Source organism: Carassius gibelio, chromosome B1 (genome assembly GCF_023724105.1).
Source record: "Carassius gibelio isolate Cgi1373 ecotype wild population from Czech Republic chromosome B1, carGib1.2-hapl.c, whole genome shotgun sequence".
In the NCBI taxonomy this organism is placed as follows: domain Eukaryota; kingdom Metazoa; phylum Chordata; class Actinopteri; order Cypriniformes; family Cyprinidae; genus Carassius; species Carassius gibelio.
Window position 1 is genome coordinate 31,413,174 of NC_068396.1, and position 22,749 is coordinate 31,435,922.

Consider the following 22,749-nt stretch of genomic DNA (forward strand, 5'->3'; position numbering starts at 1 on the left):
GGCTTGCGATGTGTAAATGAAAGGCAGGGGATTTCACACAAACATTCATGTAACAACTATTTCAACAGAGACACACCTTCAGATCACCTACAGTCTCGACAATAACAATATGACAGTGTGACAGTAATGTAGAATGGAAACTTAATTAAAAAAACTTAATTTAAAGTTTATATTTATTTACTAATATAATCGCGTTTAAGAATGTGACAGTGTGATGGAATATAAAATATAAAATAAATTATAATTTTTAATGTCGTTGACATTATGTGTGAGATTAGCAGTTTAAGCAGAAACCTCTTGAAATATAAACTAATTTTGAAACAATTACTTTTAAACACTTAATATTCGTTACTTATATTATAGAGTTGTTGATTGGTGAATACTACGCAGAACCCAGAGCCGTTTGAGAAACTCCTAGCAGAACACCCAACCTCGTTTCTCTGATTGACGACGTTTTTGACCAATCAAAGCCCTCAGCTGAGAACGCAGAGCCAATCAGAAAGCTGTCCGGGCTGTACTGAGGGCAAATCCAAAGAGCTGGCAAAAATCAAAAATGGCGCCCAGCTCGAAATCAGAGAAAAACGACAACAAACAAAAACAACTGAAAAAACACAAAGATCACGTCGTCAAACTCCTTACGCGTGGGCGGGTAGGCAGAAACTGGGATTTGGGACAAAAGTGGCATTAATAACGTGAAATGGTTTTTCCTCTAAGCGTAACGTAGATAATAATGTGTGTGTTATTAGCATTTTTAGCTGTAGCTTTATTTACCGTCATTTAAGTGTCCCTTAGTGTTTGTCATTTGTATATATGTGAACCTTTTAATGGACGCAACAATGGACACATTTTTATTTACAATAAACGGTTCTTTGGGGAAAATATAAATGTACAACAAACAATGTTCTTGATTATGAATCTGATTGATATGCCCAACAATGGTCAAAAGTGGGTTGTGCATTATTCTCCACTGACATCTATCATTCTCATTGAAATAACATTTTCAACCCTAAACACAATCTCATTATGGTATAGGACTATACTAAATAGGTCAGTATTTAACATGAATGAATGGTAGAAATGCCTCAGGTAGTGTTCAGTGCAAAAATGATCATCATAACTATCATGGATTTAATATTTAACCTAAACAACATTGATTAAGCAATTTTATCTACAAAGTCAGTTTAACAGCCAATTTAACTGTACTTATGGCCAATATTTCCAAGTGTATTACTCTGTAACTGTATTCATATATCTCTTTAAATCTGTCAGTTGAATGGACATCTCTCTCAGCGGCTCTTCCGGAAACTTCCTCCCCGCGTCTGCGTCCCGCTGAAGACCATCGTCAGCGAGGAGTTCCTCAGAGCAGGGTGAGGAGGAGATGCGATCCATCCCGTCCGTTATCGGAGTGATATGAATGCTGTATCTGATTGGTCTGTCTGTCTGCTGTCACAGGCACATCTTCCTGGGCTTCACCAAATGTGGCCGGTATGTGTTGTCCTACACCAGTGACTGCGGCGAAGACGATGACTTCTCTTTCTACACGTATCACCTGTACTGGTGGGAGTTCAACCTGCACAGCCGCCTCAAACAGGTACATATGTTCGTATTTGAATGATTGATCTTTCTCAGTTTGTGTGGTTGGGTGCTCGTCTAGACTTGTGGAGTTCATCAAGGTTCTGTCCTAGCTCCCTTTTTTTTTGTATATATAATCCTAATGGATTCAGTTTTTAATAAGCACTATTGTTATGCTGACGACACTCCAATGTAAAATGTCTTTTAAGCCAAATGACATCCATGGTTTGAGTACTTTAACTGCTTGTGTGTCTGATATTAAATCACTTGGATGTAAATGCACTAGTTAAATCTAGTTTATTTTTTTCAGCTTGCTAAGGTTTTTTAAAGTGTGCTGAGGTTGAGAGATTTAGACATGCTTTTATCTCATCTTAACTAGACTACTGCAATACAGTGTATATCGATATTAGCCAATCATATAGGAATCCCCTAAAACAGTTCAAAATGCAGCTGCTAGACTTTTGACTGGCACTTGCAAATACAAACACATTACCCATGTCCTACTCCCTTTGCACTGGCTGCCAGTCCATTTTAATTAAAATGTACTCTAACAACATAGATATCTGTAAAATAAGACAATGTCAACTAAAGTTTGTGATGGTGCAAGTTACAATTAAATTACATTATTTCAGATCGGTTTCTGATGATTATTTCTAAATGTATTATGTTTTATTTGCTCTGTCAGTAATGCACACAAATATTTTGATTTGATGATGCATGCATGACTGAAACTCCACTCTTTAAAAAAAAAAAAAAAAGGTTTTGAAAGTTTCTCACCGATGCCATGGAAGTTCCGTTCTGGGTTCCTCAAAGAACGTTTCAGTGAATTGTTTTAAAAAGAACCATTTTGTTTTTCTTAGCATGAAGAACATTTAATAATCCAAAGAACCTTTTGCCACTATAAAGAATCTTTTGTACAATGGAAAGGTTCCAACATTTTACTTTTTGTTTTTAAGGTTTTAAATGGACTGGCACTGTTGTATCTTTCTGACATTTTAGGTTTACACACCCCAGCTAGATGTCAAAGGTCATTAAATCAGAAACTCTTATTGGTCCCTAGATCAGACTGAAGAAAAAGGTGACCGGGCTTTTCGCCATTGCCTAAACTATGGAACAGCCTTCCTATGACTAGAACAACTGCAACACACAATCTTTTAGAGAAAGCTTATAGTGTATGAGCCAACAGGGGCTTATTTAAAAATGATTAGGCTACTGTTTGTCTTGTCATATCATTTTTTGTAGCCTACTTTGATATCTTTCAAACAATACTGTTCAGCACAGTGGTCAACCATTGTTTAACTGCGCTTTGTGAACAAAATGAACTGAACTGATATAAGATCAGACTAAACAGACATTTAAACTAAGATTACCCCATGATGTTACATGAACTTTATCTGTGTCTCTCTGCAGGTGCATCATGTGCGTTTGTTTGCAGGTGAGGACATCTACAGCGATCTCTATCTGACCGTTTGCGAGTGGCACCATGATCATTCCAAGCTGGTGGTCTTTGGCTTCAAGTAAGAGCCCTGCTCCTCTGTGCTGTGTGTTATGAGCCAGTGTCTGGGTTATTACGGTCATCTAAACATGTGCTCTGTGCTCTGTCAGCACGCGCAGCTCCAGTTCAGCCTTGATGAACATGATGATGAGTGATGAGAACAACAGGGACATCTACATCACCATCACCTCGATGCCTCCGGCACAACCGTGCAAACAGTGTTGCCCCGCGTCCTCCGTGTCCACCATACGCACAGGTGCATTGGTGTACTATTAGCATTGATCAATAGCTTTTTCCAGTTCCTAGCAACAAAAACAAACACTTTTCTCCGTTCACGTGTGTGCAGGTGGCGAGTGTCTGCAGCACGGTTATGTTCTGAACGCTCGCTATCAAGTGGTTTATCCGTTCCCGACGTTCCAGCCGGCGCTGCAGCTGAAGAAGGACCAGGTGATTCTGCTCAACACCAGCTACTCTCTGGTGGCCTGCGCCATCTCCCTCTGCTCAGGTACACAGCCAGTGTTTGTTCACGTCCGTTTGTTGATGTCCACATGGATGTGTGTGTTTGCTTTCTCTCTATGCCACGTGTTTTAGGAAATCAGATTGTTTGGACAGTTCTTTTCAATTAAATGAATAAAAGAATGTCGTTACTCAATAGTTATGTTCTTCAAACTGACCGGTTCATTCAAATTACTGGACCATATAGAGTCAGCAAAGAACCTCAAGACAGGAATTGAACTTGGGTGGCCATGAGCGCAGTTGCTATTGGCACCAACATAATTCGTTTTATTCAGGAAGGACTCAGTAAATTGATTAAATTGTTCAAAATTGACAGTAAAGCCATTTATAATGTTATAAAAGATTTCTATTTCTGTGCTGTTCAACTTTCTATTCATCAAAGAAAATGCATCATGTTTTCCACACACGTATGAAGCAGCTATCAGAATATCAGAAATAGTGATCGTGTGGAGCAAATCAGCATATTATAATGATTTCTGAAGGATCTTTTGACACTGGAGTAATGATGCTTAAAATTCAGCTTTGATCACAGAAATAAATTAGATTTGAACATAGATTTAAATAAAAGCAGCTCTTTTGAATTGCAATAATATCTCACAGTATGCCTGTTTTTACTGTATCTTTAAGCAGATGAATGCATCCTTGCTAACTTGATTCAAAACATTAAAAAGATCTTTTATATACATTTCAAACATTTTACATTTTAACTTTTATTTGCTGGTATCTACAATGTTTTAACTTCATTAATAGTAAATCTGGCGTATTTTTGTATTTATTTTAGTTTGATATAATGAACTCGATGTCATTTGCTGTGTGAATTCCTCTGGGTGTAGGAGACGGGCATCAGGAGGGTCAAAACAATCAGATTCTCTACCGTAAGAGAGTTGCTTCCTCCTCTTCTGCTCCTGTCGGACCTACATCGCCTTCCTCATCCTCATCAACCTCGTCTCAGGGGTCACCTGACCTCAGACAGTTAAAACCCCATTTCACCCCCCTCTCCTCCAGCCAATCACAGGCGGCCGTGCGGGCCAGAGAGTTCGCAGCTGACATTTTCCGCAGAGCTCAGGCTGGAGTGAGGGAACATGACAGAAAAAACAAAGAGAAAGAAGAGACAGACACCCAGCGATTCCACAGCGAGGAGGAGCGAATGAGAGAGACACAGGAATGCGACGCAGAGGTCCCGGGACCCTCGTCTTCCTCCTCAGGACAGAACCAAGGTTCAGTGTCACCCACAGACGCAGAGGACAGTGCTGTGTGTAACACAGTCATGTCTCCTGGATCCAACTCCTCCGTCTTCTCTCTGTCTCCACGTCCTCATGAGCCTTCATCCTCCTCTTCCTCCTCTGAGCCTGCTTATGTCAACTACACCACTCTCAGATACAGACTCCCACAGGCCAGTGCGTCAGAGCAGCCGAGCGGTATGACATTTCTCATCTTTTCTTGTCATTAAAGACACACACACACACAAAACTTGGAATCAGATGTAGATTCAGAAACCGTTCTGACATATTAGGTTCAATGAATGATCAGAAGCTTGTCTTTTTGAACTTTTAATTACAAGAACCGGAGTCATTTGTTTATGAATCAGACTCTGCTGGACACACTGTGTGTTTTGTGATTCACTAAAAACATCCAGCTCATAAAAGTCATTTGTTCATGAATCAGACTGTGCCAGACGTGTGATATGTTTTTGATTCACTTAAAAAAACTGATTCATAAGAGTCATTTTTTTCATGAATCAGACTACGTCAGTCATGCTTTTGATTCGCTAAAAAGATTCAAATCAAAAGTCATTTGTTCATGCAGCAGACTATACTGGTCATATCATACGTTTATGATTCACTAAAAAGTACTGATTCACAAGAGTCTTTTGTTCATGAATCAGACTGTGCCAGACGTGTTGTGATCACACTACTCCAGTTGCACCACACACATTTCCTTTTTGACTTGATAAAAAGAACCAACTCTAAAAGAATAACTTGTTTTCAGCTTACACTGTATTTCACTATGAAACAGATTCATGAAGCAGACTACACCAGCTGTTTTTGATTCACTAAACAGAACTACACTGGCCTGTCTCTTGTCTGTAGGAGATGAGGATGATAAAGTCCTGCTTCCTTTCACGGTGACGGATCTGAAGGGACGAAACTTGCAGCTGGTGACGGGACAGTTCAGCGGTCAGGTGTGTGTTGATCCCACACACGTCTGATGCTCCAGGGCTGTGTTTGATCTCTTGTGTGTTTGTGTCTCTCTTAGTGTGTGTGTGTGGAGCAGCTGACGCTGGACTTCGAGTATCTCATCAACGAGGTCATCAGGAATGATGCCGATTGGGGCTCCCAGTTCTGCTCCTTCAGCGACTATGACGTGGTCATCCTCGAGGTGATGGGGTTTCTTTTCTTCTGAAGATGACAAAGATGAATGGAATGTTTACTCTGCTGTTGCGCTCTATTGATGCATTGTTCTTATTTGCATGTGTTCTGCTGTTTCTATGGCAACAGGTTTGCCCAGAGACCAATATAGTGGTGATAAACATCGGGCTGCTGCTGCTGGCGTTCTCTAACTGTGAGGATGAACACTGCAGGTAAACACACACACACACACACACACACACACACACACACACAAGCATATGATGAAATGTCCATTAATACTTTGTTTTCTTTCTGTTTGTGTAGACCGAAGTCGTACCACTCCAGTCTGCAGGTCAGTTGGGATCTGAACACTGGAGCGTGTCGTACAGTCGGTGTCGGTGACCTCACGGAGGTCAAAGGTCAGACCAGGTAACGACCCTCGGATGTGTGGCCCCTGCTGTCTGTCTGTTTGCCCTCGCTCAGATGTTCTCATGTGTGTGTTTGTGCCGCAGTGGAAGCGTGTGGAGCTCCTACAGGAAGTCGTGTGTGAACACCGTCATGCGGTGGCTGGTTCCCGAGAGCAGCTCGCGCTACATCAACCGCATGACCAACGAGGCTCTGCATAAAGGTGTGATTTAGACACACATGAGCAATACACCTGCACTACTGCAAAAGAGTTTTGTTTTTGATGTTTGTGAAAGATTTTCACTCTTTTCTTTTTTTTTCTGCTGGTTGCAGGTTCTTCTCTTCAGGTGTTGGCTGATAACGACAGAGCCACGTGGATCGTCCTGTGAGAGAGACGACACGCTCACACTCTTCAGTGCTGCTCTGCTGTGTCCAAACACAGCCGCTCTCAGTGTTTCTGTCGTGTTTGTTGCGTGTATCCGTGTGATTGACATAAAGACACGACAGCGCGGGACACTCTGGGAACATTTTTTGAAACACATTAGTGATCACCAACCCAATGAAGAACAGAGCTGAACGTCTGTCTCCACTAAACTTGAACACTTCTACACGCTTGTTTTGATGTTAGTGTAATGGACTGCAGTAGTTTTTTCTGTTTGAAATGCCCTGTTATTGGAAGGTGTAGCAGGATGTTTTCATGCACAGAAATAAGACGTTGCTTTGGGGCTCATCTGTATTAGTTTGCTTGATTTGTTTTGTTTGTTTCAGGATGCAGTTGTTTACATCGTTTAGACCGAGTCCTCAGCCAATCAGAAGCTGTCGACCCCTCCTGCCCTGTTTTAATACTAGTTGTGGCCTCACAGCTGGACTGGATGAGAATCTTGATTTTATGCAACGTTGTTTTACTTTTATTTTTGATAAAAATTATTCCTTCATTACTTCACTGGTTTTGTGACTTTTCATTGCATCAAAGTGAGCAGTGTTATTTAAATATGATTTATTTACAATAATGATATTTTATTATCGTTTGTAATTAGCTTTATTTTTCAGCTTTCATTTGAATTTTGTTGTAGTATTTTACATTAATTGTGTGTGTATATATATATTCCATTTAAATTTTAATATTATTTCAGTTCATTGCAACATTTCTCATTTTCAGATGCATTTTTAAATGTAACGTTTTTCATCTAAAATGTATATTTTGTTTCAGCTTTATTTCAATTAACAAAAACTAGATTTAATATTTTTTTAGTAAACAATAATACTGAAAATAAGTGAACTGCATGTTTATAACAAACACAAAACATCGGAATGCATAATTTTCTTAAAAGATGCTTTTAAAGGGACACTGAACCTCGAGGCACAATGATACAGATTTTCACATGGATCTCAGCTACAGGTACACTTCAAATAAGGCCATTATGGTTTCAACAGTACAAGAGAATAAAACTATATCATACATTAGCATAATCATACATGGGAATAATTTCAGCAACTCTTATAGTACAATTAAAGAAACACTTGATATATATTCAAAAACAATATAAACCTGTGCTAAACGGTTACATTAATATTCATAATCATCACTAGCATATCTTCTTTCTTTTTTTTTCATTAAAACTGCTGCAGAATTGTTCCACACATTAGATTTGGCTCTATAACCACTGGAGAGTTACACACTAGCTGCTGATTGGCTGTCAAAACCACCGTAATTAGACACAGAATATTAATGAACCGCACCAAAGCGTCCAATCACAAAACATCTCTGTACTCATCACTAATACATGTGTTCAGTGTTTGTTAGAAAATAATCATTTGTGCTCGGCTACATTAATGTGGATGCAGAATGAATGAATCGTGTGAAATGAGGAAAAATGACAGATGACTCTCTTTATAACACAAGATGCTTTCATTATATATTAAACACTGAATCTCATTCATGTCAACCAAACTTGATAATGTACACTAAACTGATTCTGCTTATGTTTCACAAATGAGGCCTGATGAGATTTCAGAATTTTAAAAAAAACATTCTCATGATTGTTTTTGACATTTATTTATGCATTTATGGATCTCTAGATTGAATAACTCTCTGAAGGCACGTTTGATCTGTCAGCATCAGACTCAAATCAAAAAGCATCAAAAATAAACAGCTGATTAAAGCACAATAATTGAATATAACATTTGCATTATTAGGTAAAGAAAGAAAAAGTCAAAAGCATGGAAGGACATGGTGTTATACAGCTGTAAAAGGCAAAATCTGCTGCTGTAGTTTTTAGCTACACCTTAAATGACCACACTCATCATGAATATTAATGAGGAACAGGCCTAGGTGACGCATGATTGGCTTTGGCAAAGAATGATTTCTATGGCAGCATGGAGCAGATGGAGATGCATCAAAACTGGAATCTTAAAGCGACAGTCTGCCCAAAAAATTAAATGTCCATCTTCATTTATTCACCCTCACGTCATTATATAACTTTCTTTCTTTATTCTATTTTACTCTTTTTTTTTTTTTTTTTTGCCGATAGATGACTTTGGAATGACTTGATGGCAAATGCTTTTAATTTTGGGTGAACTGTAACTTTAAGAGTCGATACACGACACACATGGCAGCTTTGATTGACAAAGGGAAGGCAATGAAAATGTGTGTGTGTGCACTTAATTAAGGCATATGATTGTTACCGTTTTCTAGAAAAGCTTCATTAGATCATACAGCAGCTGTGAGGGCTGATTCACCTCAGGAAACTCAAACATGAAATGAACCGAAACTGAACTTCCTCTAATAATTACCAAAACTGAAGATTGTATTTCAATCCCAAACTGGCTCCCAGAGACAGAGCCCAGTATATAGAGTCCATGTTTGCACAGACAACAGTTAGTTTGGTGTGTTGCTGTTGCTGTTGAAGAGCTCAGTTCGGGCGAGTTTGGTGGGCGGCTCCAGGGACTCCTCCCCCACAACCACAGGAATGGCCATGTCCTGATCTTCATCCGTCTCATCATCCTCCTCCTCATCCTCCTCATCTACACACATTCACACACAAACAATCAATGAGATTTCCTGATGCTACAGTGTTTGGGTGGTTGCTAGTTTCCTGAAAAGAAAGTCTCTGAGTGCGTTTCTGTACGTACCTTTATCAGGATCCATTGACCTTTGACTTCTGTTCAGACAGGCGAACTGAAACGACAAACACAAAGTTAAGTCCCTGCATGACTCAGTGTTTGACAGCATGCATGCATGTGTGTGTCAGTGTGTCCACCTCTCCCATGACAGAGATGGGCGTCTCTCCTTTGGCCTGAGCCACTCTGTGCTCGATCAGGTAATACATGTACTCGTCATACAGCAGTCTGATCAGATGAAACGAGCCGAAACTGGCGGCACTGCGCAGGGTCAGATCTCTGATCACCACAGAACTACAAAACACACACAAACACTGTGAGATTACGGCAATATAACAACTAAAGACATACTCGACTTCTAACATGCCAACAGCTTTTTAACTACCTAAAATGACAGAAACAGCTTAAGCATCTATTTATAAGGTAGGGGGCGGTATGCTTCAGATTCTAGAGAGCATTTAATAGGACAGAAAGTTTGATGAGAAGCTGAAGTCCAAGGTGATGTCATCAAAAAGAGACTATACATTTCCAATGCAAATTTGATATTTGTTTTGAAGCACACTGGTTTACAGATAACCGTACGGCTAAAATATTCATACTTAAACCCAAAGAGCTGATGTTTTGATTTCATGGGGACTTTAATATGCAGTGAATCTCACCTGTAGAAGCTCCATTTGAGCAGGAAGAGTTTGGCTGCTTTGGGGAAGGCCGGGCTGCCGGTGTACGGCTTCAGGACCTGCGACACGACCCCGTCCAGCCATGCGGCCCACTGCTCCAGAGAGTTCTGCTGCTGCAGGGTGAGTTTAAAGTCCTGCTCCAGCCGCTGGACCACACCGTCTTCACAGCCACACACCCACGAGGCCTGCTCCTAAACTCACACACATATACAGCTGTACATTAAGAACTGAAGAGAGATCTGGGGATGACGGGACATGAACCGAGCGTGCAGTGCTACCTGCACATTGGTGAAGTCGACACGGTTGAGGTCGCTGAGCATCTGTGTGATCTGAGCCGTGTTCTGCAGGACGGCGCGGGCCGCCTGAGCCAGATGATTGAGAGACGTGTAGCGCCGTAGAGTCTGAGCGAACGCTCCCGCACACACAATCTACACAACACACACACAGCGTTAGCACAAACACACCGAAAACAGAAGGAAGTCAGAGGAGATCTGTGGTGATTCAGACCTTGATGCGGACCATCTCCTCCGGGATGTTGATCATGGCGTTGGTCAGCCAGTTCTCCAGGATCTTAGCAAAGTTACGGATGGCTTGAGTTAAGGCACCTACAGGAAGTGAACAACACAAAGAGTCAAAATGAAGACAGGAAGACTACATTTCAATTTCTGCAAGTCTGGATCTCAAGTCCTGCAGCAGTAACTACAAGAACATTTTGAGAATCTTAAGCTGTACAGAGTTCTGTTGAAGTGCATAGAGTTAATATAGAGTTTACAATATCTTCGTTTTGTTGCATACAGTTAAGCAACTGTTACTTTTTTCCCTCAAATTGTGCATTTAAAAGATTATGGAGTTTATAGGTTTATATCAAGTTGTATAGAGTGTGAGAAATGTTATATATATGTGTGTAGCTCATGGCTGAGCTTGTTTATAAAGTTTTGGAAACTAGAGTTTTGTAGCTCTGGGGATGTTGAGCAAAACTGTATTAGGTTTTATAGGATTATTTCTAATAGTTAGTTAACTCACTGTGGATAGAGTTGATGTAGAGTTGTAACCCCTCTGGGATGTTTATTAAGGCTGTATAGAGTCTGTGCATGGTTGTGTAACTCTCTGAATTTAATTTAAAGTTTGTATGGAGTTGTGTAGAATTGTATAAATCATAGGGACAATAATTTTTATAGTTAGTTTTACATTGTGTAGGACTATGTAACTCACCAAGGATAGTCATTATATACACTTCGTACAGAGTAATGTAGAGTTTTGTAACTACTGAAATTACGTTTATACAGTTTGCAGAGTTATGTAGAATTTTGTGACAAACTGAAATGGTGTTTGTGTAGCGCTGTGTGACTCCCTGGGGATGTTGTTTACATGAAGTCTGAATAAGTGCAAGGTTTGTGTCTAATAGAATTGGTGGAGTTGATATAGAGTTTGTGTAGAGTTGTAACACTGGAATGAAGTGCAAATAGATTTTGTGTTGTGTTTTAACTCGCAGAGTTTATATGAAGTTTGTATGTAGAATTTTGTGATTCACTGAGGTTTATATAGCAGGAAGTTGAATAGTTGAAATTAATAGTTTATATAGTTACTATAGTGTTGTGAAACTTACTATGCATGCTGTTGAAATAGAATTGTATAGAATTTTGTAACTTATATAGAGTTTGTACATCGTTGTGTATCTCCAGGAGGATGATGATTATATATAGTTTAACTAGTACATTTTGTAAGTGTATGGGACAGAGTTTATATAGAGTTTGTGTAAAGTTGTAATGCAGGAATGGAGTGCATATAGAGTTTGTGTAAAGTTGTAACTTGTTTACAGAAAGTTTGTCGGTATGTACAGCATTATGTAAAAGGATGGTGAAGAGTTGTAATTCACTGTGATGGAGTTTATATAGTTATCATATAGAGTTTGTGTAGAATTATGTGACTCACTAGGATGTAGCCTGTATAGAGTTTATGTAAAGTTATGTAACTCACTGGAGTGAATTTTATATAGAGTTTGTGTAGAGTTGTGAGAACTCACTGGGGATTGGTCTCAGGACATCAGGGATGAGGATCTCCACTAGGCTTTGGTACAGTAAATTGTCACATTGGCGGGCCCAGTTGAGAATGGGCTCATATTTACACAACAGAAGCAGAACCGACTTGGGCAAACGCTTCTCTGATTCATCATGACTGTAGAGACAGAGACATCAGTGAGACACAACACAACATCACAGCACTTGTGACTGTACTTTAAGCCAATGTGTCTCACAGGTCGAGTGAATCCGTGTCACTGCTTTGTCCTTCACTGAACCTCCAAAAAGTCTTCCAAAGCGTCTCCACAAGAGGGAACTGCAGGTTTACCATCACGTCCAGAATCGCCTATAAACACACAAACACACTCATTATCCACCAAAACACTACAATAACCACACATCTGAGATCCAGCACACACACTCACCTCACAGTGCTCTCTGTAGATCAGCTGATATGTGTGTACGTGTTGAGGATGGAGTCCATCTGGCAGAGGTATACCCTCATCTTTGAGCTCAGGGAACTCCGGCAGACTGCGAGACGCATCTGAAACACACAGATTCAAAAAGTTGATGTAGCGTTGATTGTATGTCCAAAAGAGAGAGCTGCTCTTACATTTTGTGTTCATTTTACCTAAAAACTGCTGATACTGGTGAACCTGTGCACTGATGTCAGATAGCCCCGCCCCTTGTTGATGCCCCAACCCCAGGCCCATTCCATTGGTCAGTCCCTCCACCTTCTGCACAGGCTTTATCCTTTATCAAGAGATGAGGGCTATGAGTCAAACTAACAACAGCACGTGATCAACAGCACACAAACTATAAACACACACACACACACACACACACAGAGACCTCTGTTTCTGTGAGTACGGCTGTTGTCTCATGGCCAGGTGTTGCTGGTCCTCCACCAGTCTGTGGAGAGGGGAGTTGCTCTTGATTCGAAGGCCATAGTAATGGTACTTAGAGTTCCCTCTGAAACACACACACAAACAAACAAACAGTTGTTTTAATATTAACCAGTTCTGTTATTTTAGTATCATTATAGTTTTTTTAAATACTGTTATTTTTTATTTCATATTTATATCTCAGATTGGCATGTATACAATTTGTGTTGAAAAATTCTTGCAAATAAAAAAAACATGGCGTATTCACAGATAATCAGAACACATTTAATGTTTAATTTTATGTGGAGCAAATTCTTGATCAGAGATTTTACTGTGGGTGGAGCTACCCAGAACAATGAATATGCAAATAAAGAAAAATGGTTCATATTGCTTGTTGAAGCTTGAAGCTTTATTGCATCACACCTGGTCGGGACAGTGTGACTGTACCTGGTGCCCAGACGTCTAGTCCTGAGGCCCATGAACACAGAACGGATGAGTTTGCCAAAGGAGGCGGCGTTCACAGGTTCCAGCTTGGTCTGCTGGCAGTGCAGGATGTAATGACAGTAAAGAGTACAGCGAGGAAGACTCACACCTTCTGCTGTCTCATAGTTATCCATCAGCCACTGCACCTGAACACAGACAGGAGACAGACGGCAGGAGTTAACGGACTGACTATTACACAATCAAAAACTAATTTTTTACCTGTTTTATGGGTGAAAACAATGTTTTTTTTCTGTGTATTTTATCATTGTTTTGCTTTATTTTTATATTTTCATTTTTATTTTAAAGTTTTAGTCATTTTGTTATGTGCCATTATTATTATCCTATTATTTATATTTTGTTATTCTATTATTTTATATTATATTTATATTTTATTAATCTATTATTTTGATATGTGCTTAATTATTATTATTAATTATTGTTAGTAATTTTAGTACATAAACTTATTGTATTCCAGTTAACCGCCCAGGCAACACTTCTATTTTTCATTAAAATTTCTAATGAAATGTCTTGTAGTATTTTATTTCAATTACTAAAATTAATTTTAGTCACCAATAACAACACTGGGTGAATCTCTTTAGGTGAAACCCTGAATCATAATTCAAGAAAACAAATTCACTCACAGTCGCAGGTGATGCTCGTGTGTTGTGTGAGAAATTCTGGTTCCCTCCACTGGCTCCACCAAGCATGTACCCGCCCTGAATCACATAACTCCCCACCCCTCCGCTGGTGACCACACCCCCTGACCCGCCCACTCCTGACGAGGACCCGCCAGCCACCACGGTGATCCCCGAACTGCCCTCTGAGAACATGGAGACCACCCCTGTGCCCATCCCAGACGTCACAGACACAGGCTGAGTGCTGGCGGGGGACGTGACCTGTGAGCCGGTGGTGGGCGACGTCTCATAGTAAGTGACAGAGGGCGTGGCCTGAGAGTAGAGGGAGGGGTCTGTGAACTGGTAACTACTGGAACGACTGAAAAAGGGAAAGAGAAGGACAAGTACAGAGAAAGGTAAATGTTTCAGAAGTAAAGAGAAGCTAAATATCCACCACAAGCACTTGTGTGTGCTGATGCTCACATTGCAGTATTGTTGTAGTTGGCGTCTCCCTCCACAAACTGGCTTGGGTAAACATGCTGTACCTACACACAAACACACAGCAGTTTCACATCAGACTCTTAAAAAGACAGTTTTATCAGAGTCAGGTATGAGGGGGGACATCACAAAGAATGTCTACATAATGTCAAATCTAAATCTTTACTTCAATATTTTAAACTAAACTTTATATTTTAGTGCTGATAACAGTTTCACACAATATATTAACAAATGAAATATATACAGACTAAAATGTTTAAAGTTCATTTGCACCTGTAATTACATATTAAAAAAATTAAACTGTCAGGTAGAATTTTATATAGATATGATTTGACGTTTGTTTAAAAAAAACAAAAAACTAATGTATACATTGTTGTCTACATTTTTATATTTAGATAACAAAATAAAAATCTAGGAACTAATTTGTATTAATTATGTTAATATTTATTTATATACAAACAGAAGATCAACGGACCTAATATTGAACCTTGTGGTACACCCAGTTAGCAATTTTGTGGTGATGACTTAACACCATTAATTTTAACACATTGCTGTCTACAATTCAGGTATGATTTGAACCAGTTTAAAGCTTGTTGAGAAAAGTTCATTTGTTTCAATTTATTTATGAGTACTTCATGATTGACAGTATCAAGAGCAATTTTAAAATCTAAAAATACTGCTCCCGTTACCTTTCCTCGATCCAAACTACTTTATGTTATCTATAACATGACATATAGCCATTTCTGTTTAATATTTTGGTCGAAATCCAAATTGTTTAGAGTTCAGCAGATTATTTATTTCCAAATAATTCATTAATTGTTCAACCACTAACTTTTCTAAATCTTTGGAAATTACTGGAATAATTGAGATGGGTCTATAATTACACACATCATCGGTCTCTGTAATTTTTTTAGGTGTTTTTCGTTGTAAATTGTTTCTAGAAATCGAGTCATTATACAATCACAATAACCTACCCCAAAAGTATCTGACCACTCAAAACACTTAAAAAAATGTACAGTATAAAAAGTCATTGCTTGCTACATTGCAAAAACCTTGTGAAATATCAAACTAAGTGACATTGCTTGCAAAGAAATATAATGCAAGCACACTTTCATCAAACCAAGCTTTTGAGGTTTGAACTGATATATATATACGAAGTAATGAACCTATTACAGTAGATGTCATTCTGCTTAAAGCTGTTATGAAGTGTGTGTGTTTTTACCTCAGGTGTTATGTGTAGATTACTGACCCCCAGTTGTCCACTTTGACTCTTGGTTGTGGCCTGAACCACAGACCTCTGCTGGACACAAATCACCACAGTTTTGGGAATTAATTTGATCTTTATGGCTCTGATATCCCACATGTACATAAGTGTGTGCATTACCTGTGCTGTGTGCACCTGTTGCACTACCTGTGTGGGAACGCCAGTCTGTCCCGAGGGAGGAGAATTCGATTCAGAGTCATTCGAGTGAAGTGAGCCCTCTACACAGAGACAGACATACCAAAAAAACAAGCCATATGATCATCAAACTCCTCAGATTCTCAAACTCATTTGCATATTAAAGGCTATAACTGAAACAGGACTGTTCAGAATGTTTTGAGATTTGAGAAGTATATGAACTTGAGTACAGCTGTATGAAAATATACTGTAACCGTAAGAACTCAATTACATGAGCCACAATAACCGGTGTACATTTTTAGTAAAAAAAAAAAAAAGCTGCAGCTGTATATAATATGGCCACTTCACACTACTGAAACTCACACCGCAGATCTTATGTGTGTGTGTGTGTGTGTGTGTGTGTGTGTGTGTGTGTACAAGAGAGACAGAGGAAGACACACTGAAGAGCAAAATAAAGAGACAGAAAACAGAACTGAGAAGGAAACACATGACAAAACCGCCATCAGAAAAGAGGAAATAATGACTGAAGACACGTTTTGCTCAGTACAAAACCTACAGGAGGAAATAATACCAAAACCATAACACACAACCGTCGAAATCAGTTAACATGCACTCATACTTACGGTACAGCACATCCAGACTGTACAGACAGCTACTGTAGAACATGATGTGAACACAGACACACATGCAGCCATTTCTCTTTATATCAGGCTCTCACAGGCCGGCCTTGAACAACTAATCTCCACAGATGGGCCGAGAAATCTCTCGCTCAGGTAAACACAGGTATCAGATTGAGAGAGAGATTGAGAGAGGAGAAATCAAGCTCACGAAAGGACGTTTGCTTTACCTGTGCTTTTTACTTTGGTTTCCATTCTGTATTTTCCTGCATCCTCCAGTTTATCTCTCTGCTCGAGTAAATTATTCTGTGATATCACAATTCTTGAGATCAGCTTTAAACTGAAGCCTTTCTACAGGTGTTTGCTGCTGTCTTTTTCCATACAGCAAATTAATGTACATCACCTGCTATATACTTTTATGAAATGATTGTCTTCTATAAAAAAAAGAGTCAATTTTAGTCTAATTTCATATAGAATTTTTTTAATCTGTCAGCATTCATTTCATATACACATTTTTTTATGTAATGTTGAGATGTTAATAATATATTTAATATATATAAACACATATATATACATATATATATATATATATATATATATATATAAATATATATATATATATCAATTGCGCACACAGACACACACATCTGTGTGTGTGCAATTTAAATAGATATATTTTTCATTTTTATGTATTTATTACAAATTAAAAATCAAATTTTTGTTTTCTAATAGTGCTGATGTTTTGATCGTAAGTTTTAAGTATACAAGTAATTTATGTTTACACATTTTAATGCATATAATATCAATATACATAACTTTCAAAATTTGGGGTGAGCAAGTTTTTTTCTGCTCACAGAAGCTAATATTGTGAAATATTATTATAATTAAAAATAGCCACTTTTTATTGTAACATATTGTAAAACGTAATTTATTCCTGTGATCAAAGATTTTTAAGCATTTCTAATTATCAATGTTGCATCATTATTAATGTTAACTTTGAAACCATTATAAATATATTCAGGATGCTGTGATGAATAAAAAGTTCAAAACAAAAGCATTTATTTTAAATGTTGTAAAAATATGCTGTCAGTTATGATTGTTTTAATGCATCCTTTCTGAATAAAAGTATTATTATTATTATTATTATTTTTCAATATTGACATAAATGGACTTGTTGTGGTCACTATATTAAGTCTGTTAGGTCTCAGTATTGGTAGTTTATAAAGCTGCTGTGGTAAGAAGTTCGTCTGCGGACGCCGAGTAGGCAGTGCTGTCATATCGGCTGCCAATTAGAGCGCTACAATGTTCAGTCATCAGAAAGAAAACGTGTATGTGTGAGTGTGTTAAATAAAAAGCAGAAGGGAATGTCTGTGTGTCAGGCTGTGACATGCACTGCTACTCTTGCGCGTTTATTTTGAGGTCCTTCTATTCAGGGAGAGGCCTAGAAAGTGTCAGGTGTCTGTTAGATCAGATTACACACACTTTCATACACGCTGTGCTCTGCTCTGCAGCGTCAGTCCTCGCCAGGAGAAAGTGAAGTCCACATGTATCTAGTAAAGTGTGAGTGCTCACCGCTAACGGTCACCACTATGTACTGCTGGGCACTCTGGCTGTTTCCTGCCTGGGAGGCGGAGCTCTGTATCTCTCCTGCCACATACTGCGCTGCGGTCACGGCTCCTTGAGGGGGTGTGGCCAGAACCAGTTTCTTTTGAGTGACAGGGGGCGTGGCCTGCACTCTTATGATCGAGGCCGTCTGTGCAGGAGCGGATCCCGCTGAGCTCTGGATGTCGGAGAGGAACTGGGACGAGGTGGTGGTGGAAGTGGCTTTCTGCTGGGTCGACGAGGCCGTCGTGACGTTGCCCCCTTGTGATTGAGAGGGGGGGAGCTCCTCGGAGGGGTAGCCTGAAGTTGCCATGATGACAAAAGCCCAAATCCCCCTGTAAACGGAAATTAAAAGCGCGGATTAAACCCGGCAGGAAGTTGAAAGCAAAAAGATTTAGACTTCTTTACTTGTTTTAATGATAGATGCTATTGCACTTGAGATTATTCCGGTTACACTTCAATTGCACTTTTACATGCACTGGTCGATTTTGAGCTGTTTTGCTTTCATAACATGTCTTTGTTTCGGATTAGAGGAAAGAAAACGTTCAAAATGCATATTTAATTGTTTATTTTATAATACTTCGTCTCTTTGCGTCTGCAGATTTCAGTTACAATACATATCTCTGAAGTTTGGTTTCTCAAAATGAGTTTTTTCCTCCACTTTAGGAAACTCGTTGCACAAAACAATTATCTCAATGTGACTGATGTGATTAAGGGAATCGTACTGTATTCACCTGTAGAGTCTTGCCTTAATATTTTATTATATTAAAAGCAATAGTGCCTTGTAATAAGATCAAAACATTATTTTTACAAAGCAAATTCGCTGGCATATTTCCACTGGTTTAACTACATATTTATTTGAATATGAAATAAGAATATGCATTTAGAATATTTTATTATTATCAATCAAAATAAAAACAATTTATCTAAAAAAAAATGTCAGACATTCTGTCTCACTTATGCATTGAGTGCATTCATTTAGTGTGAGACTGCATGTAAAACGAACCACATTCTCTCTCCCTGTCAGATGCACATAAATCCTTGATCTGGCTGAACTTGTTTAACAGTGCTCTCATTTTGTGTGAATTCGAGGCACCGGGCGGCATTGCGTGCCCTGTCTTGTGATGACAGTATGAGCTCGTTCATATGAAGTTACTGTGAAAGAGCGAGAACATTTCACAGTGAACCTTCTGATCATCAGACTCAGTGTAAAACAGCTTAAAAAGAACTCACACCATTCAAATTATTCCATGAAAATAATAAAACATTGTGTTGTGTGATGGATTATTTTTCTCTCTCTGGTCCAAATACACTGGTAGACATATAATCAATGCTATGATTTTACCTCAATAATATACCATCTATTTTAAGTTTTTATATAAAGAAAACATATAAAAACCGGCAGAGATGAAAGTAGAAACATTAAGCTTATATATTAATAACTTATTCTCAAATATGCTGACAAATGTATGTGCAAAACGTCATAAGGCATCTTATTTATTGAAAATAAATCTGACTTTATTTTGTGCAATATGTTACTTTTCTCTCTATGTTTTAAGTTTACATTATATATAACATTTCTTATATACTTGTGTATTAATATGTATGTTTTGTTTATTGCTGGTAGAACAAAGTATGCAGAGACTTGTCTGACCCTGGAGCAGAAAAGCAGTCATAAGTAGCACAGATATCAAAATCAGAATCAGAAAGAGCTTTATATACTTGTAGAAATAACCAAAATGTACATTGTAAGGGTCAAAATTATAAGTTTTGTTTATTGCTAGCAGAGAAGTATGTATAGCTACATAACTAGTTAGAAATATGTCAATCACGCCCTTTTAACTTCACAGGCCACGCCCCTCTCAAGGCCAAGGTTACGCCCCCGCCCCCGCCCATCCCTCCCTCCGCGCTGGAGCTGATCTGGCACACATTTCTGGCTGTTCGACGACTCCCTTCAACAAAGTTTTTAACCCGAGAAAACACAACTCCCGGGAGTTTGATCCACTGAAAGTCTGCATTCCATCGTCATTCGCGTTAAACAAACTCCAGCAAACCGGACAAGCGAAATAAAGTCACAGTCGCGTGTAGTTTGACTGTCAAAAGTCGCTCTTTGACATGTGATCCTAAACCACTCGTCTGCTCCAGCCATCAAGTCCGCCAAACACGCTTCTGACGTCACGCTCGCTCACCATAAACAAATAACAATGAAAAAGTAACACATGCTCAAGTTACAACCCCCGCCATTTTGTAGCAGATTTGACATCGTCATAACAACCGCCAGCGCGTGCGAGAGGCGCGAGTCGAGTTCAGGCGCGTGAACGGAGGAAACCGTGTCTAGCACACTTCGACAGTTGTCAACAAATAACAAGAGGAGGATGCGTGGAATAAAGTTGTTCTTTCACCTGTCGCTTCCCGCCGGATGATCTTAGTTTGGCGCGGAGTTTTATTTTCTTAAAGGTTGTTGTTGATTCGCGTTGCTGGGTTCTTGTCGCCACGACTACCGTGACTATGGCGCCTCGTCCTCACCGGGGCAACTGTTGCTACCCACCCGTCTAAGCACCGCCCTCTTGCTCAGCGACGATTGGCTGCGCGTCGCCAAGGGAAACGGCATCCTCTCTTTATTATTGGGGAAGGTGAGCGTCTATAACAAACAGAGCTTCTCATTCGCTGACAGTCGAGTTACATTATTACGCAAGAAGATCACGCCCCCTTTACGCTCATTTATTGGACCGCATTTCTGTCAATCAAATTAAACGTCACGTTCGACTCCTCGGACGTTTCGACGTCAGTTAAAGATAAACGTAAACGTTAAAAAACGTACGTGTAATTATGTATCAAAATAGTGTTTTATTTTTATTTTATTTTTACAACAAATAGAGTAAATCGTATGTATAATCATTACCCTACAAAACGTGACAATATTAAATATACTTCCTGTACATCAAATGACAACGGACTAAATGTTTTCAAACATTTTTTCTATAAAACAGGATAACTGTACCCTGAATAAATGAATATATATATATATATATATATATATATATATATATATATATATATATATATATATATATAATTCGTTATTTAAGCACAAAATACTGCAAATGTAGGCTTTCATTTTATTTCTAATTCTAGTGACTCAATTAGCATATTAATCATAATATTATAATCATTATAATAACCAATTAGCCCATATGCTGAAGGCCCATCCCTGTGCTGTTACCAGTGTGTCAATCTTGTGACTGTATGAGTATAAAGAAACAATCTTTTCCTGATAGATTTATAAGATGTTTTCTGAGGTGCTGCGACTCTTAATAACCACACACACACACACACACACACACAACAATCACTCACTTCTCACTTCCATATCCTCTTATCTGTTTGAAATGTCACCTTGTGTCACCAGAGGTGAACTAAACCAGCCTGCGCTGTGCACGCTTAATATTCATTAAATCTTTATCCTGTATTAATGATGTTTCATTGAATATGGAAATCATACAGTACAGTGCTGGGCAGTATCTGTGTAATCTGGATTACGTAATACATTTTTACATCCTTAAAATGTTAACATCAAGACAATTCACAAGGAATAAGCATTGTGGAATTTCGGCATTAACATTCGGATTAAATAAGTATAAAATATATTTACATGCATCTGGTTAAAAGTGCAGCGTTTGTGTCAGTGTGAGTGTACAACTTCATGATTCTTTCCACATTTTGTGCGATTAGACAGAGTGTGTGACAACAAAAAGGTCAGGAGTGATGAGATTGGGTCACTTCACTCAACATCACCTCCTCAGAGGTACACAGGGTCATTATAGAGGCCTTTGTCTTCCTAAAGGTCTCTGCCCTGCCATCATCACGGTCCATCTGACTGACGCACAGCTGCACAGTGCATGAGACACTATAAAAGCCACAGAAGGGCAACAGGAGGTTAGATTATCTTTCTGACCAACAAGGAGCACTGGGAAACATCTCTCGTCTGTGTGGTGGTGATGTGTAAAGCTGCAGTTCTCTCGTTCTGTCACGAAGGGTGCGGGGATGAACTCAGGCGCAGACAGAATGCACTACACACAAGGCTTATTAATGACAAAAAGGGGAAAACAAAACCCACGAGGGGGAAAACAACAACTAACTTAAAATGGACAAATAACTTAACAAAACTTAGACTAGAAACAAACAATAAAACAAAAGACTCTTCACTCTGGTACTGACACGACAGATATACAATCCACACGTCTCACAACGTTTTGTCAAAGTGTAACAATGAACCGCAATAGACAGTGAACACAAGGGGATTGAAATAGGGAGACTAATGATAACATAACAGGTGACACAGGTAAAACGAGGACAACAAGGGGGCAGGGCAAGGAAACGAGACAACACAAGTACATGACCCAAAGACAAGTTCATGTGCTTTCACATAAAACACGGGCCTGTCATGATCCTGCCTCAAGACTAAAGAAAATCAAGAACACGAGGGCAGAATCATGAC

The 22,749-nt window shown here is 39.0% G+C and overlaps 2 protein-coding genes across 3 annotated transcripts; one reads left to right on the forward strand and one right to left on the reverse strand.

The window, feature by feature from the left end:
• Window positions 1-489: 489 nt before the first annotated feature.
• On the forward strand, window positions 490-7,277 carry dcaf15 (DDB1 and CUL4 associated factor 15). Its single transcript, XM_052545541.1, has 13 exons — window positions 490-649; window positions 1,270-1,367; window positions 1,453-1,591; window positions 2,983-3,089; window positions 3,178-3,323; window positions 3,414-3,572; window positions 4,417-5,001; window positions 5,674-5,765; window positions 5,840-5,962; window positions 6,082-6,164; window positions 6,259-6,363; window positions 6,447-6,562; window positions 6,673-7,277. The coding sequence occupies exons 1-13, from the start codon at window positions 554-556 to the stop codon at window positions 6,726-6,728; spliced, it is 1,905 nt and encodes a 634-aa protein (XP_052401501.1). The 5' UTR covers window positions 490-553; the 3' UTR covers window positions 6,729-7,277.
• A 378-nt stretch (window positions 7,278-7,655) lies between these two features.
• rfx1b (regulatory factor X, 1b (influences HLA class II expression)) lies at window positions 7,656-20,848 on the reverse strand. Of its 2 annotated transcripts, none has more exons than XM_052545540.1 (18): window positions 20,654-20,848; window positions 18,222-18,586; window positions 16,018-16,115; window positions 15,856-15,930; window positions 14,619-14,680; window positions 14,163-14,514; window positions 13,486-13,667; window positions 13,007-13,126; window positions 12,786-12,907; window positions 12,580-12,698; window positions 12,391-12,500; window positions 12,160-12,311; window positions 10,644-10,741; window positions 10,415-10,564; window positions 10,119-10,327; window positions 9,600-9,753; window positions 9,472-9,517; window positions 7,656-9,363 (listed from the first exon to the last, which is right to left on the reverse strand). In XM_052545540.1, the coding sequence occupies exons 2-18, from the start codon at window positions 18,562-18,564 to the stop codon at window positions 9,218-9,220; spliced, it is 2,538 nt and encodes an 845-aa protein (XP_052401500.1). In that variant the 5' UTR covers window positions 18,565-18,586; window positions 20,654-20,848; the 3' UTR covers window positions 7,656-9,217. The 2 variants fall into 2 exon arrangements, with proteins under 2 accessions (XP_052401500.1, XP_052401499.1); XM_052545539.1 differs by having other exon boundaries at window positions 15,856-15,933; window positions 20,654-20,831.
• Window positions 20,849-22,749: the final 1,901 nt, after the last annotated feature.